The sequence below is a fragment of the Eleginops maclovinus genome, chromosome 19 (genome assembly GCF_036324505.1).
Source record: "Eleginops maclovinus isolate JMC-PN-2008 ecotype Puerto Natales chromosome 19, JC_Emac_rtc_rv5, whole genome shotgun sequence".
In the NCBI taxonomy this organism is placed as follows: domain Eukaryota; kingdom Metazoa; phylum Chordata; class Actinopteri; order Perciformes; family Eleginopidae; genus Eleginops; species Eleginops maclovinus.
The window spans coordinates 17,870,263-17,885,196 of record NC_086367.1 but is presented as its reverse complement, the minus strand read 5'-3'; the positions used below and the strand labels follow the sequence as shown (position 1 = coordinate 17,885,196).

General features: G+C 39.6%; 1 protein-coding gene across 4 annotated transcripts; it reads left to right on the top strand.

The window, feature by feature from the left end:
* The first annotated feature begins 3,446 nt into the window (after window positions 1-3,446).
* Window positions 3,447-12,834, top strand: gng7 (guanine nucleotide binding protein (G protein), gamma 7). 4 transcript variants are annotated; one of them, XM_063909062.1, is made up of 5 exons: window positions 3,573-3,735; window positions 4,454-4,561; window positions 6,081-6,212; window positions 7,532-7,647; window positions 8,209-12,834. In XM_063909062.1, exons 4-5 carry the CDS (start codon window positions 7,567-7,569, stop codon window positions 8,332-8,334), a joined length of 207 nt encoding a protein of 68 aa, XP_063765132.1. In that variant the 5' UTR covers window positions 3,573-3,735; window positions 4,454-4,561; window positions 6,081-6,212; window positions 7,532-7,566; the 3' UTR covers window positions 8,335-12,834. The 4 variants fall into 4 exon arrangements, with proteins under 4 accessions (XP_063765131.1, XP_063765133.1, XP_063765132.1 ...); XM_063909061.1 differs by lacking the exons at window positions 3,573-3,735; window positions 4,454-4,561 and adding an exon at window positions 3,447-3,548; XM_063909063.1 differs by lacking the exon at window positions 4,454-4,561 and having other exon boundaries at window positions 3,550-3,735.
* Window positions 12,835-14,934: the final 2,100 nt, after the last annotated feature.

The following is a 14,934-nucleotide window of genomic DNA, read 5'->3' as shown; positions in this document are numbered from 1 at the left end:
GCATAAGAGCATGTTGTTGTACAGCAGAGGAAGCGTGGTTCACATGTGTGTTCTTCTGTAGCAGGATGGGAAACATGATGCTAAAACGAAGGGTAGTTGGTTAATCTAAATACACAAAAATGGTTGTTGTGTTCTAGTCTAACTATGTTCCATAAACTCATTCCTACCAACGAGGGCAGTTTAACGGCCTGTTGAGTCGAGCTAAGGGTTGGAGGATCTGAAAGAAACCTGACCCCATTAACCTCTCCGCCTCACCCCTTTACATCTTGTCTGATCGCCTCAGATCCTCACAAGCTGTTTTCTGTGGATAGGCGGCATAGAGTGGGGCATTTAGACTTGTGGGTAAAGTAGTTTGGTACTATCCTGTCGCTCTTGCCGTTCATTCCTGCATGGTCCCTATTGGTGTTCCAGCCAGCATGAGAACAAGGACACAAACTGTGAATCATCTTTGTATTTTTTAAATAAATTCCTCAGCAGGATTTACAGCTTTGTTTAAGCAAATGTTTTATTTTTTTTAAGCTCTTGTTTTTTGTGTCAATTATTCTATTGGTTTATTTCTTTTTTTTCTGTTGGGACTTTTTATTTATTTAACTAATTATGATGTATAGATATTTATTCTAGCAATAGTCTTCCTATTAAGATATACTGTGCTGATGCATCCTCTGAATAACTGAAAATAGCATATATATAAATATATATATATATATAGATGATAATAATAATCAAATCTGCAAAATGATTTTCCTAATAAAAATGTGAACTGAGGAGCGTTTCTCGTCTTTTTGATTTTCCTCTTGCTTGCCACGGGTGTATGATGACTCCCCTGTGCTAACGTTGCTAACGGTAGAACAGCAAATGAATGCAGCAACCAATGGCTTACATTTTAGGCCATTGGTTGCTGCATTCATTTGGTCCTATCTGAAATGTCTCAAAACGTTTTGATTGATTGCCATGACAGTTTGCAAAGGCATTTATAGATGGGCTTCTCTTTCCTGTAGAGTGTTATATAGGTTTCTGTACATGTAAATGTTCTGCAAAGGCCCAAAACACAAAGTTCCCTTCAGAGGGATATTCTCTCCCTGCTGCGTTTGACCCAGTGAACCACCAGATCCTTATACCAACTCTCCAAGAACTGGTAGTCTTAGGCTATGCACTGTCCCTGCACACTACTTGAAGAAGCTCTTCCTTCCAGGTTAGGCCTTTCCCATCCATGACCTTTCTATAAACACAGGCACCTTTGTTTTCCCCGGAATCAGACTGCAAGGAAAATGGCCGTGACAATGGATAACAGTGTGTTCTGCTAACCACGCTGCTACCACCCAGCTCCTGCAGATACACTCTCCACACACAACAAGAATACTACTGACCCAGAAGGCGACGCACATGCCATTGCTCTGCGGTGGCCAGACGGCTCATTACTCCCTCACTGCGAGTGGAAAAGAAAACTTAATTGATTTAGCCAATTTGAATCTAATGTACCAGCAGCACTAACATGATTTGGCTTATTTGAAGCGGCTTTACCTGCATGTTTCTTTGTTGATTATGTTGTTTTGGTGTATTGTACTCATGGTAAGTTGCAGTGGATAGTGGATAGATACAATGAAATGTAGCCCAATCTTATGTAATGTAATGTAACCCCTACAAACAAACACACTTCTCTCTTCAGCCTCTTTCTAAGATCTGCTTGGGGATGCTGTGCCCAGTTGCTATGCAGACAGTGTGACGTTGACACATGAGCGTCAGTGTGACCCTGGTGGGGACAAAGGCGCGTTACGACAGGTACGAGGCCTCCCAAGGGCTGCTGGGGTGTAGATCCACGCAGAAAAGTGAACCCTTACTGGATTGTAGTGACGCTTCAAGCCATCTGGGGAAGTTTAATGAAAGTTTATTGCAAGGGGATTAAAACAAGGGGGCATTTGAGTGGGTGCCAGAGTGTTTCAGTAGTGAGTCATGGGCTTCCACCACTGTTTTACAGAATATGAAGAGCTCTGATGTAATTCACTGTAACAACACTGCCACAACAACACACACAAGGGAGGGGGGGGTGAAGAAGAGGAGATACAGAAGGTGAATTGGAGGAAGGGAGTGTAACAAATGTAGCAGGGAGAAGGAGAGAGGGGGAGCTCAAAGGTGAGGAAATGAAAGAAAAATGTATAGACATCAGCATAATTTCACACATCAGTGGGAATGAGGTCAATGCGGTACCTTATGCGAGTTATAAATAGCTCTCCTGTGGTAGTAGTAGCTAGGAGTGGGTTTCCATACAGCTATGAGGAAAACATGGCTGTAGAATTAGAGTGTGTGCATTAAATCAGTAGCGTGCCTAGCTATTTAACTCTGCCCTGCACATGTATGGCCCCCGAGAACGAAGATTTAGAATAAGATGTTTTCCTACTCATTAGACATTTCTGTGCCCTTTTACCGCAGAGAGAACCGTCCACATGCATCCCATGATAATGCAGCACTTTAAGCTCCAGCTCGTGTTTGTGTTGGGGCCTGCCAGGGATAGCAGGGGCGGCACACTCCTTCTCCGGAATAGACGGAACTACAGCTGTGTCATGGCGCCATCGTGTGGCAGCACAGAGCAGTGACGTGGAGACGAGACAATTTAATGTGAGGTACACAGATTGACATTGACATATGATTTCCAGTAGCCTAATGGTTAACTTACAGTGAGAAACAAACATTCCGGTCCTGAACATATCCTAATTTGAAATGTGGCCTTTAAAACAAAACGTCTGAAATTACTTAGCAAAATATTTAATCGACAAATGTCGCTTCCTCAACATTTCTCCAGTATTTATTGGTTCTCTTAATGATGGAACGAGTTATGTATGTTAAAACATTGACATGGACATGACATGCAGGTTGGATACAATTAAGTATAGTATAGTGGATGAAATGTGAAAAATGGTGGGTTTATGCAGAATTTATACAGCAGAAATCATGAAAATTCGGGCAAATTGTATTAAAAACAAAGTATGAAAACAATCAGAGATTCTATATCTTCTTAAGGAGACTTTTAACTACTTTAGGCCAGTGCCACTGAACAGTATCTTGTAACATATCAAATCAAACAAGTTATTTAAAAGTTAAAAAACACTTACACTGAGAACATGCATAGGAGGACATATTATAATTACAATAATGCGTTCCTTCATGGAGCTGTTACCCAAGTCTTTACGCCTAAACAACTCACTACATGTATACTGGGCTGCATCTGGGTTCCCCAACAAAAAAAACATGACATAAAAACATCAATTGAAAAGATTTCCATTAAATACCCTCTCTTTATGCTGCATTCGCTTGATGTGTGTGAATGTTTGTTTGGGAGCCCCTGGGTTAAAGGTGCTGTCATCGGATCGGATTGAGGGAGGGAGGGAGGAAGAGAGAGGGAGGAAGAGGAGGAGGGGGGGGTAGAGGAGTGGACAGACACTGGTAGCGGAGGGGGAGGCGTTTGGCTCCGCGAAGACGGGGAGTGTACGAGCAGAGAGGGTAAGAAAGCAACGGATCTGGCCCTTTAAATCACCAATACAGCGCTTTCGGAGGTGAGTTTGGAGATATTCGGGTATTTTTCTCCCTGTGTTTATTAAATGTAACGCGTCTGTGTGCCTCTTCAACCCCTGCTTTTCGTCACCGAGGGCGGCTGCAGCTGAGAGGGGCTTCATCAGTGTCACGAATCCGGTTTTCCCCAGCCCTTTGCCGGCAGAGAGGGTGGGGAGGACCGGGTACAGGGTCAGTGGAAGATTTCCGACAGCTCGGCTGGACTGTGAGGACGAACAAGCCACTGTGTCGAAAACCTCTGGATTTTACATGCCCAAATAGGCCGTTTGCTGATCAATTAGCATAATAGCGGAACATACAGGCATGCGTTCCATTGTCTTTGGATGGGTTTATATTGGCCACCGGAGCCTGCCTCCCTCTAAACATGTCACCACCCTGCTCCCACGGCTAACAACCAGGGCCTATTTGCAGACCTGAAGCGGTCTAGTCTGGTATTCTCTTGGGAAAATATCTCTAGCTTTGATATATGCAAAAGGTCTGATTGTGCTTGCGCGCACTGTGCGTATGCGTGTGTATATGTGTGTGTATAGCCATGGGAGAGAGAGGACATGCTGTTCTATCCATCAAAATGCCCGCATTGTATTTTCACACGGTAGAGCAGCAAGCAGGGCCTATAGCGGAGGACATGGCTCCGTACTGCAGGCCCGGTCAGCGCTCAGGAGCTGCTAGGATCAATAAGGATAGATGCATATTTGCGCGTCCAGTTCTGGTGATGCTTTGTGTCCAGGCCTTGACAAATAAACAGTTTACTGTTTAGCATATATGTTTGTCATCGGCTTTACCTTGAAAACCAAATACATTTGAGGGCGTATGGGAGAAGAGATTTGACTGTGGACGGGCAGAAACTTATATGAGTGCTGGTTTTTAGGTGTACTCTTCCTTCTTTCAGCATTCGCCAGAGCAGAAAGTTTGAGAAATCAACAGGCTAAATAAAACAAGGCACTCGACAAAATGACTAAGGCAAAGCATCATTCTGAAATGTTGCCACCTGTGCCTTGTGAGTTGCCACGTTTTTTTTTAATGCTGATGCATGTGAACCTATGTCAACAAATACTTTGATGTGTCCACTTTTTGGGAGAATCAGATGGGCGTTTGACAACAAAGTTTGTAGTTTTGTGTTAGTGTAAACTTGTATTAATTGCATTTTAGTTACCTACTTCTGTTCAGACTCATATGTTCAGGAGCCCACAGCGACAATCTTGAGTTGAGTTTGGGCATGTGGTTGACTGTTAACTCATTAGGGTACATTTCACAAGTGGGTGATAACCCCAAGCTGATTGTTTGTTAAGAAAAAGTATTCCAATATTAAACTTGCTATATAAGTTCCAATAACTACAAGTGTTGCTGTTAGAAAATCCTCTTAAGGGAGCGCAATGTGAAATCATTTATGAGAGAAATGCAGCATGGTTTTATCTAAATAAATGTTTAGTACCACTGCCATACATTGGGAATTAGGGCATGTTTGTGTTTCCAGAATGTGATCTAACGTGACACTGCATTGACAGTGAAATCTACACTTTGACATTATCGACAGTTTTATCTCTATTGGATTATAATGGGTCAATTAAATGCTGCCAAAAACAAGTCTGCGTGTGTGTGAGGAATCAAAAACACACATACAAAAGAGAGAAAGAAAAAGGGATTTAACGGTCTAGTTAGAGTTAAGATTTGGGCTCAGGGTTAATATCATTATGTGGATTTAACTTATAGGGTCAGGTTTGGATAAAATATAATTATACAAATGCATACACACACACACACACACACACACACACACACACACACACACACACACACACACACACACACACACACACACACACACACACACAAGCCCTAATTACAGACATGGTTCTCTGAGCTACTCCACAGTAGGAGTAATTAAAGCAGGACTCTCCTCCCTGGGGGGAGGGCGACAGACAGAGAGAGATAGAGTCGTAACACACTCACAGTGATGTATGTTAGGAGTCATGTGCAATTTGATGTTATGCACTGGAAGGTAAACTTCTTCGCTGTGCTAAGTTAAAGAAGGTTTATGAAGGGTTGTTTTTATAAATAACTCTATGACAGCACAGGTATAAAATGGACTTCTTTTTTTGGTTCAGAAATGCAGGGCTGTCCTACCATCTGATGGATTATAATGGTGTTACTGGTTTTAGTGACAGATGGTGTGATATGAATGATCAGGCTGATGATGACAGTTTGGCATTCAAGCAAGTTACACTCTCATGAGATTAAATCAATCATGAAATATAAAAACTTGAACCACAACTGAATTAAATTCAGTATTTATAATAGCAATGACTGTTTTAGGGCAAACTTCCCCTCTGAACAGCCAAAATTTAAATCCAGATTGGTGTCATGAATCATGAATCATGAATCATTTTTAAAAGCCCAGTTGTACAAAAATGCAAATGGACAAGACTAACATTTTAAGGCATTCAAATGTTAGTCTTTCTGTAACTTTACTGGAAAAACACCCATCTCACCCCTCTTGTGTCTTTCCTTTTTTACAGGGACAAGCCAATGTGAGCTCATCTGCAGTCCAGTTTTGACTTGGCAATTGTTTTGTGGTCGTTTCTGCACCGCTAAAATCTCCATCAAGTCACGTTTGTGTTTGGAGAGTCCTGTCTGCCACCATCAGCCAGGTAACACTCTATTATCTCTTTAAAGCTAATGATAATTTACCATGTGTAAAAAAAACATACATCTAGTAATAAACAAAGTTTTTTTCAAATAGTCCAGCTCCAGCCGAAGTTATACTGTGTATGTCCATAAACTGTTTATTGATCACTCATTAATAATGTTGCACTATCATTCAGTCACCTCACAGTGGTGCTATAGCTTCATCAACTGAGGCCAAACTGCGCCTAAATACAGCTATTGATGACATTTAGGATTAAAAATCAGTAAGTTAGTGGAGCAGTGTAAACACAATGTTCATATACTTCAGTATGTACAGTAAGTAAACCCAGAATTAAATGTTAATCGTTGACTCAGTTGTTAAAAACATAATAGCCCTCCCTTTCATCCCTGAATATATTCCACAGTGGTAGAAGCAGTTAAAGCCACCATGTAAAAATAGCATGAAACATTTTATTTTAAAAGAAGAATTTCCAAAATAAAACACCCTTGAAATCTCATCTGTGAGCTATTGTCCCTCTGTTTTTAGAAAAGGAATGTCCATAATCAAAGACCCATTTCACTTCACTACCACAACTAGCCAGGACATTCTGATGTACAGTTTCAAAATAAAAGACCTTTGAAATCCTGGTGGAAATGGACAGTTACATTTTATGATCAGATATGTCTTCATAAATGTATCCTTACGTTTTAAATTTGAGAAAAGAAAATGATTAAGGCCACTTGAAGAAGGAGTTAGAATAATGAGAAAATAGTAGGACGTTTTTAAAAGTCGATGTTGAGAAAAGAAATCTTACATTTTGTAAAAAAAAAAAGTCAGATCTTTTAGGAAAAGAAAATCTTAAGTTTGAAAAGAAATCAAAAGAAAAAGATCTGGAGAAGAAAAGTGATTAAAAGAAGACGATTAGGACAGAGGACACATAGTTATGTAAAAGAAAGACGTGAAAAAGTGTATTTTGCCTTATAGGTGACCTTTAAGTTTTGTAATATGTACAATATTTCCCTCTGAAAAGAAGCAAAACGTGTTGTATAAATAGAACAACTTGAGATACAGTTTGAGGGTAAATAAATGTATCAACAATCCACAACTTGACCAAGTGCTTTATGTAATTAAATACAGCATACATGTACACACAATGTATTTGCTTTGGTTTAAATGTGATTTTCTAAGCCAGAACTAACTGGACTTTGAAGTCTTTTCGTCTGGATTACACAGAAGGCACGACGTATTGATAGTATGCCGTTTGGAACATGCTAAAGTGTGTTCCAAACTCAGCAAAGTAACATTATCTGCATTATCTTTCTCTCTGTCCCTTTTTTTTAGTTTTCTCCTGTGGTGTTGTATTCTGATGGATCAGTATGTCTACCACTAATAATATCGCCCAGGCCAGGAAACTGGTGGAACAGCTGAGAATTGAGGCAGGGATCGAACGCATTAAGGTAGGAGATATATTTGGATGCGATAATTCATCCACTTCTGATTGTTTTCTCCTTATACCTTACTCTTTCTTCTCTTTACTCCTTTCTCCTCTTAAATCAAATCAAAGTTTATATAAATACAGATTAACAACATGCAGAAGATGACAGTTTAAACATACAATTATAAGAAAATAATTTAAAAAAACACAAGATAGAATGTGAAATACAATAAATATGTACAATAAAACAAGATAAAATGCAACAGAAACAGAGTAAAAAAACAATAAAACAATAGAGTAAATGTCATAAAATGTAGGGCAAACATTGGGTGACCTATAGGCTTTATTAAAATGGTCTTCAACACACTCTTTACATTTGGGGCACTGTCTGCCTTTATAATTACAGGAAGTTGTTTCCACAGAAAGTGAGCTTGGCAGCTGAACACTCTGACTCCTGATCTAGATTTTTGCTGACTCTGGGCACCACTAAAATACCTGCTCTTTCCCCCCTACTTGTCCAATCTCTCACCTACTTCTTATCTCCCCCCTCATGTCTTCCCTCACATCTCCTCCTCTTGTGCAGGTGTCTAAAGCGGCAGCAGACCTGATGAGTTACTGTGAGCAGCACGCTCGTAGCGACCCTCTGCTGGTCGGGGTTCCCACCTCCGAAAACCCTTTCAAGGACAAGAAGCCCTGTATCATCCTATAGCCGCCTTCTGACGTCACACACACACACACACACACACACACACACACACACACACACACACACACACACACACACACACACACACACACACACACACACACACACACACACACACACACACACACACACACCCACAACTATACACTCTAATGCACATGTAGGCACACATAAATGAACACATTCAATACTTAAAATGATCCCTACAGTCATGCAAGTACACACTTCAAGGCCACACACACTCACACAAACACACACAAACACTCCCAAAAGCCACTCTGGAAAAGCGCCATACCCTGGAGCCACAGCTAGGGGGCAGGTATCTCGTTCTCGTTGTGGCTGAGATCAGTATATCACTGAGTATGATCCAAGGTGCTTTTGGTAATATTCATGTATGCTGGTAAATTAACTACAAGTGTCAGCTTAACTTTGAAAGGTATTTGGACGTTATTTATCAGTAGGAAAACAAGATTTATTTCCTTCTTTTGTCAAAAAATGAGGGGTTGTTTAAAGGATGGACTGCATTGCCATAGGCGAGGAGTGGGAGGATGTATGTGGGCAACAGGAATTGATGGTTGGCACTCTGGCCGACCGTACCAAAAACAACCTGGTGTCACATTAAATGCTCAATAAGAGCTTTTTTGCGTGGGAGTTAAAACAGGTCTGAGAGCTTTGCCTACAAACCTATTGTGCTAAATCATGGCGGGTAATTTTGGAGCAAGTGGCTGAAGCCTTTGCCTTTGTCGAACTAGCATGTTCCCATCCAAACCTGTTTCAACAGACCTCTGCCTGTGGCTTCACTGCGGCCGTCTGCAGCCTTTGGTCAAACCTCCAGCTGTGCCAACCTGTACAGAAAGTCGTCCCTAGCTGCTGATCTGCTGTCACCGGTTCCACTGCGGTTCAATATGACGTGACATCAGATCTGCAGCTTTGATGAGAACACAGTTAACTGCTCTACACAGAACTCAAGCTATTAACCCTGGACGCTTACGGCATTTTTCTTAAGAAATACTTGTTTGTGAACTACATGTATGTTTTGATATTTTGTTGAAGCATTACTTCACAGATAAAATAATAGTATATTTTAATTATTGGTTTGCTTTGACATAGGTGTTGCCCATGGCTGTTCAAGTTTCTCTTCCTGTTTGAGGTTGAATGGTACTTTTAATCACTCAACAGGAGATCTAGTTGTAAGCCAGGGGTATCACCTAAGCAAATAACAAAAGTATCTATGTACAACAAGCCTCCCTGTGCTTTACCCCGAGAGAGGGCGAGGTCGCAGACTGACCACACATTTGAACCAGTCTGCAAGGACTGCATGGCTGGAGGGGAAAAAACCCAAACTGAAAAAGTGTTATTGATGCTGTCTTAAAAACTTTAGATGAACCATTCCCTTCCCTGCCTTCTTCGCTTATGTTTGATTGTTTAAATTGGCAGTTTTTTATAATGTTAAGGGCAAGAAAAGAAGAGATATATATTGCATAGTGAAAAGATGGAGGTGTTGGCTTTGTTTGCATCTACAGAGGAACGGGGTACCATTATATATGCTGACATAATACAACCTGGCTTAACCAGTCTGTAGAGTTTGCAGTCTGAGAGTTTTGGCTCAAACTGGTCTGACTGGGTCGGTAAGAGCCAGCAGTCGCCACGCGGTTTCCTCTGTCCTTCTCTCCTCCACAATGCTCCTCTCTCTGACAAACCAAACTTGATTGTAAAAGCTGAAGTAAGTGGGAAAAAAATGAAGTAAAGAGAAACAAACTAACTGTATAAACTTTATTTCAGACATGTGCAGAAGTGATAAGTTGAAGAGTAGCTGTTTTGGGTTTATTTTTGAGTTTCTTCTTTCTATGGAGTCCATGGAACCTGGTGAGTTGAGTAGTACCCTGTACAGTGTTTGTAAGATACAAAACCTAGACACAGAACCTCCCTGTCTGGATGTTGGATTTTTTTAGTACTACTTTCTCTGTGTCAGCATCATATCTTCATTTCTTCTTTTTTTGAATTCAAGATTAAGAGGCTTGTGATAGTGGAGGAAGGTTTGAACCACAGATACAAATACAAACATCTGATAGAAACAAAACAACTGTTAGGTTTATTTTGTATCCCGTTAGAGGATGAATCAACATCAGACCTCTTTACAGTGGCAAAAACCAACCTCCTGGACTATCCTTTAACACCAGAGCAGCAGCGTTTTTCTCAAGCGTTGTTTATGGTCGGCCAAAGGCAACTTGGACAACACACACACATGCACATAACCCACTTTGTAGCTGTTGTTTTTTAGGTTTGATTTGAAGGTTAAAGGAGCACTAAATGAAAGGAGCTGCTTTTGTTGATTGATCCCTGAAAAAAAGGGGCGCTTTGTGCAATCATATTTATATTGGGGCATTTAGCGGAGGCTTTTATCAGCAGTAGTGTACTGTGGCATGCGGACAGGACTTAAGACTGCTGATGAGCCTCAGGGGAGTTGAACCGACTGCTTTTCTGCTTTTTAAATCATAAGGTCAATATGCCACCTGCTGAGTTTTTTTTTAGAAGTGGTACGAAAGGTTGAGTAGTTGTTTGTGTGCAGAGACAAAGCAGGCAGTCCACATGGGACACATTTTTTAAAAAAGGCTCCTCTTTTTAAGCATTTTGCGACAGATTCAAATTATTATGAGGTACCCTTGACAAATCTTTGATTGTGTTTTTAAAGGAATAGTTTGACATTTTGGGAAGTACACTTATTTTTAAATTCACCCACTGTAGTCTCACAATGTAAATGATTTACCTCTTATCTGTTATACCCTTAAAGTGATATCATGTGTCCCATCCAACTCTCAGCAAGAAAACAAACGAGTGTGTTCACTTAAATGTGAAAAGTTTCTCTTTAAAATCACTACAACTACTTAAATGTGGGTCGTTGCTACTCTTTGGTGGTGAAAAGGGATGATTTAGCAGAGCATAAAGACATAGAAGAGAAAAAAAGAGTTGAGCGCATTTGAACAGAGACACACAGTGCGTAAGAAGGCACAGTATCTCCACGGCTGTGCTGAGTCACACATACTAATGTTACTGTCCCTCAGCCATCCAATCACAGGTCAGGGTGAGTCTGACCCGTGCAGAGGACACGTTGTGCAACACATATGGCCTCCTCTCACTCTCGCTAGTGTGCTCAACCTTAAGAAGAGTAAAGAAGGGTTCTGTAAGAATATAAAATAATTGGAAGCTATTTTTAATGTGATGACCAATAATTACCAAAAACAACCCAGAAATCAACAAATTAGCTTAGCTCTTTATGCCTCATGTTGCTATAAATTGCAGCTTGTTTTCCCCACTCATTAAAGCCACTAAAGCCACTCCAATGTTTCTCTGCTTAAAATAAAGCTGAAGCTGGCAGCAAGTTGGCTTAGCTTGAAGACCAGAAGCAAAGGCCTCAGTAAGAGCAAATCCAGGGCACTGAAGCCAAATTGACAAAGTGTTGAATGACAACTTCAGGATTTTTTTGTGTGATGCCATTGGATATCCAGAGTTATAAGCCTCCCTTTTTTCATTGGAGCAGGGTTAAAAGGAAACACTGGTACGCTTGCTTTATGGGCTTTTAGTGTTTACTTACTGTCTGTCTGCTGATTTTGAATGGTATTTCCCAAGAGGTTAAACCATACCTTTAAATTAGATATGTCCCTTTATCTAGGGTTAATTGTAGAGTTGTTCAATTTGATTTAATCTAATATAAATGGACATTTATTTGAATGAAAACACAACAACCAGCTGCAGAAATATGATAACTGTACAAACAGAAACCTGACTTGAGTGACAGATAGGTTTATGTTCAGGAAATGAAACGCAGTTGCCATTAATGTATTTGTGAGATGCAGCTAATTTCAAATAGAATCACACAACATTAAACAAGCACGCACACATATCAGCTCACACACATACAAACACTGATGTTGTCCTGGATATGTCTGAAAGATGCTATTTTTTATCATTATTGTTATTTCAATCATTTCATGGCTGGTTGGGCTTAAAATCAGAGAGACAGCCAGCTTAAATTGTTGGTTTGGCTGACAACTTGTCTGATTGGTTGGTTGTTAGTTTGCCTTATAGTGGGGTATATTGTGTCAATGCTGGTCTTGGGGTTATCAGATCAACAGAATGAACAGTGTTAAAGTAGAACATGAAGCTTGAGTTGGAAATCACCTGGTGTTGTGACTCAAAGCAAGCCAGTTGGGGAGAGTTGAGGCTCCTCACTGGCGGACTACGAAATCAAACATCGCTGAATCCGCTCTGAGCCCTATCCGCGACTCGTCTTTTGTGTTCTGATCTCCTGTGTATGCATACAGTATATGTATCTTTTTGCCTTGATTGATTATGAAGAAAATATATCTATTTTTTGTAACTGTTCTCTGATGTGCCATAACTCATGTTTTTTCTTGCACACTGTTAATATTTTGTGGATATTGCTGTTAAAAAAAGATGATATTAAAAAGTAGATAACATTAATAAAAAGATGATATAATAACACACGCTCTTGTGGTCTGTGCTCTGTTGGTCTACTGCAGTCCAGGCTGAAATATCTTAACAACTATTGGATGCAATTCTGTTGAATACATAAGCAATGATTTACAATAAAACTTTTGACATTTTTGAAATGATTTGTTGTAAGTCTATGTAAGTTGCTAAACTTGCCTCTACTAGTATGCTTTGAGCCTCATGGTTGTCTTTGCAAAAAAAAGACAGCTTCATCAATAAAACTAAATAGTGAGGGGTAATGTCAATTAATCTGTTGCCACTGTAATTAATACTATGTAGTCAGAAACAATGCCATGAACAATTAATAAATACAGTCTCACAGAACCTCTCACAAGCACAGCTGTACACAATTATTGAATCATTTCATGTTTTTCCTTTCTTTTTTTGCTCTATGGGTAGGAGGGTCAGGCTTTTCTTACACTGACTGGAGTTGTGCCTGAACACATTATTCATAAACACTATCTATTACATCAGGGGTGTCCAAACTACAGCCTGGGGGCAGGCCATTTTGAATCGGCCCTCTGCAAATTCTAAAAGTATAATGCAATATGGCCCACAAATTGAACTTTTGCTTGTCTTATATTGTACTTCTCAAATATATATGTTCAAATATTTTAATGAGCCCAATTTTCAAATACATTTAGTCATTTCAAACTTAAAACATTTTCTAATAAATCTTAGTTGATAAAAAAAAAAACAATAACTTATTTCTAGAACAAGCTTGAAATTGAACCTTCATATTTACTCTTATTATCAGCGATCTGAGGCTTCTGTTTTAAGGAATGAGCTGCCGACAAAATAAATGTAACCCTGAAGAGAGATGGGATGTAGGCTGTTTTCTGAAAGCGTTTTCAAGTATCGCGCATTATTCACCTACTTTTGATTTGTTTTGCTAACTTATAACTGAACTTTTGAGGCAATATTCACCACTATAAGTGGCCCAGCTCTCCCTATATGTTTCTGTATGTGGCCCTCGGTGAACAAAGTTTGGACACCCCTGATGTAGATGAATGCACATCATGTAAGCAAATGTAGTTCATTGTTGTATCCCAATCTCTTAATACATTCAAAGCATTCTCTCTTTTCGTTTTCTACCTGGTTTAAAGCACTGGGAATGGTGTATCTTCCAAAGAGAAAGAAAACAGCTGTTTTTGTAATAAGAGCAGAGTGTTTTCTTTTGACCAATGTATCACTTCTTAACAAGAAAACAAATCAAACACTTTTCTTATAGGACTCTCTTTGCTTTTAGAGCCATGATTTTGTAGAAGATCCGCGTAAAGACCAATAAGAGAAAGCATACAGCAGATGGCTGGCAATGATTGTTGACTGGTTACCAGAGCACAGTACTCTGTTTTCACACAGGTACATTCTTACACAGCCACCAGCAACACCTCAGGGACAAGAACTAATAACAAGTTGGCTTTTCAAAGATGCATTTTTGCTCTAAGCTTAACAGTCTTGAGATTCCAAACTCCTGGCCTGTGTTTATCTTCAACAGAAAAAATAAGTGCAGAGTTTCTTGTTCAAATGTAACATTGAAAGGACTGAAGAGACAATATGCTGTGATTACAAATGTCTGTTACATATACATTTTCTGTATACTCTAGTTATCACATCTGTTTTGTTTTTAGTTGTACATCAAATTAATACTAAACCTGGACCTCTTTGCCTGTCTTGGAGGAGAAAAAGTGTCCTCCTTTACAGTAGAGAACATTCAAGTCTAACCACACATCTCATGACCCATTTTAAAGGTGGGTAAAAGATCCTATTGAGCAAAGTATCCATAAACCAATGCAAAAAAGGGTACATGTTAATATTCTACCACAAGTCGAAGTCCTTTTTTTTTTTAATGCTCATGATTAAGGAACATTTACTCAAATATTTTGTTATGGAGATTCGCTCTTTTGGAGTGTTTTCCTTAAATATTTTCTTACTACATCAATTTCATTCATGTTAACATGTGGAAAGAGGGGAAGTAAGAGTGGAAAAACCTTTATCAATCCCCAGTTTTCAAAACAGCTAATAGGATGAAACACACGGATAATAACAATATAGGACAATAGCAACTATAAAAAACCTTTGAACAGTAAA

Bases quoted from the DNA above. Each gene is read 5' to 3' on its own strand.
- gng7 (XM_063909061.1), top strand. From the start codon at position 7,567: ATGTCTACCACTAATAATATCGCCCAGGCCAGGAAACTGGTGGAACAG. The intron at 7,648-8,208 runs GTAGGAGATATA...CCTCTTGTGCAG, and splicing joins CAGGGATCGAACGCATTAAG to GTGTCTAAAGCGGCAGCAGA.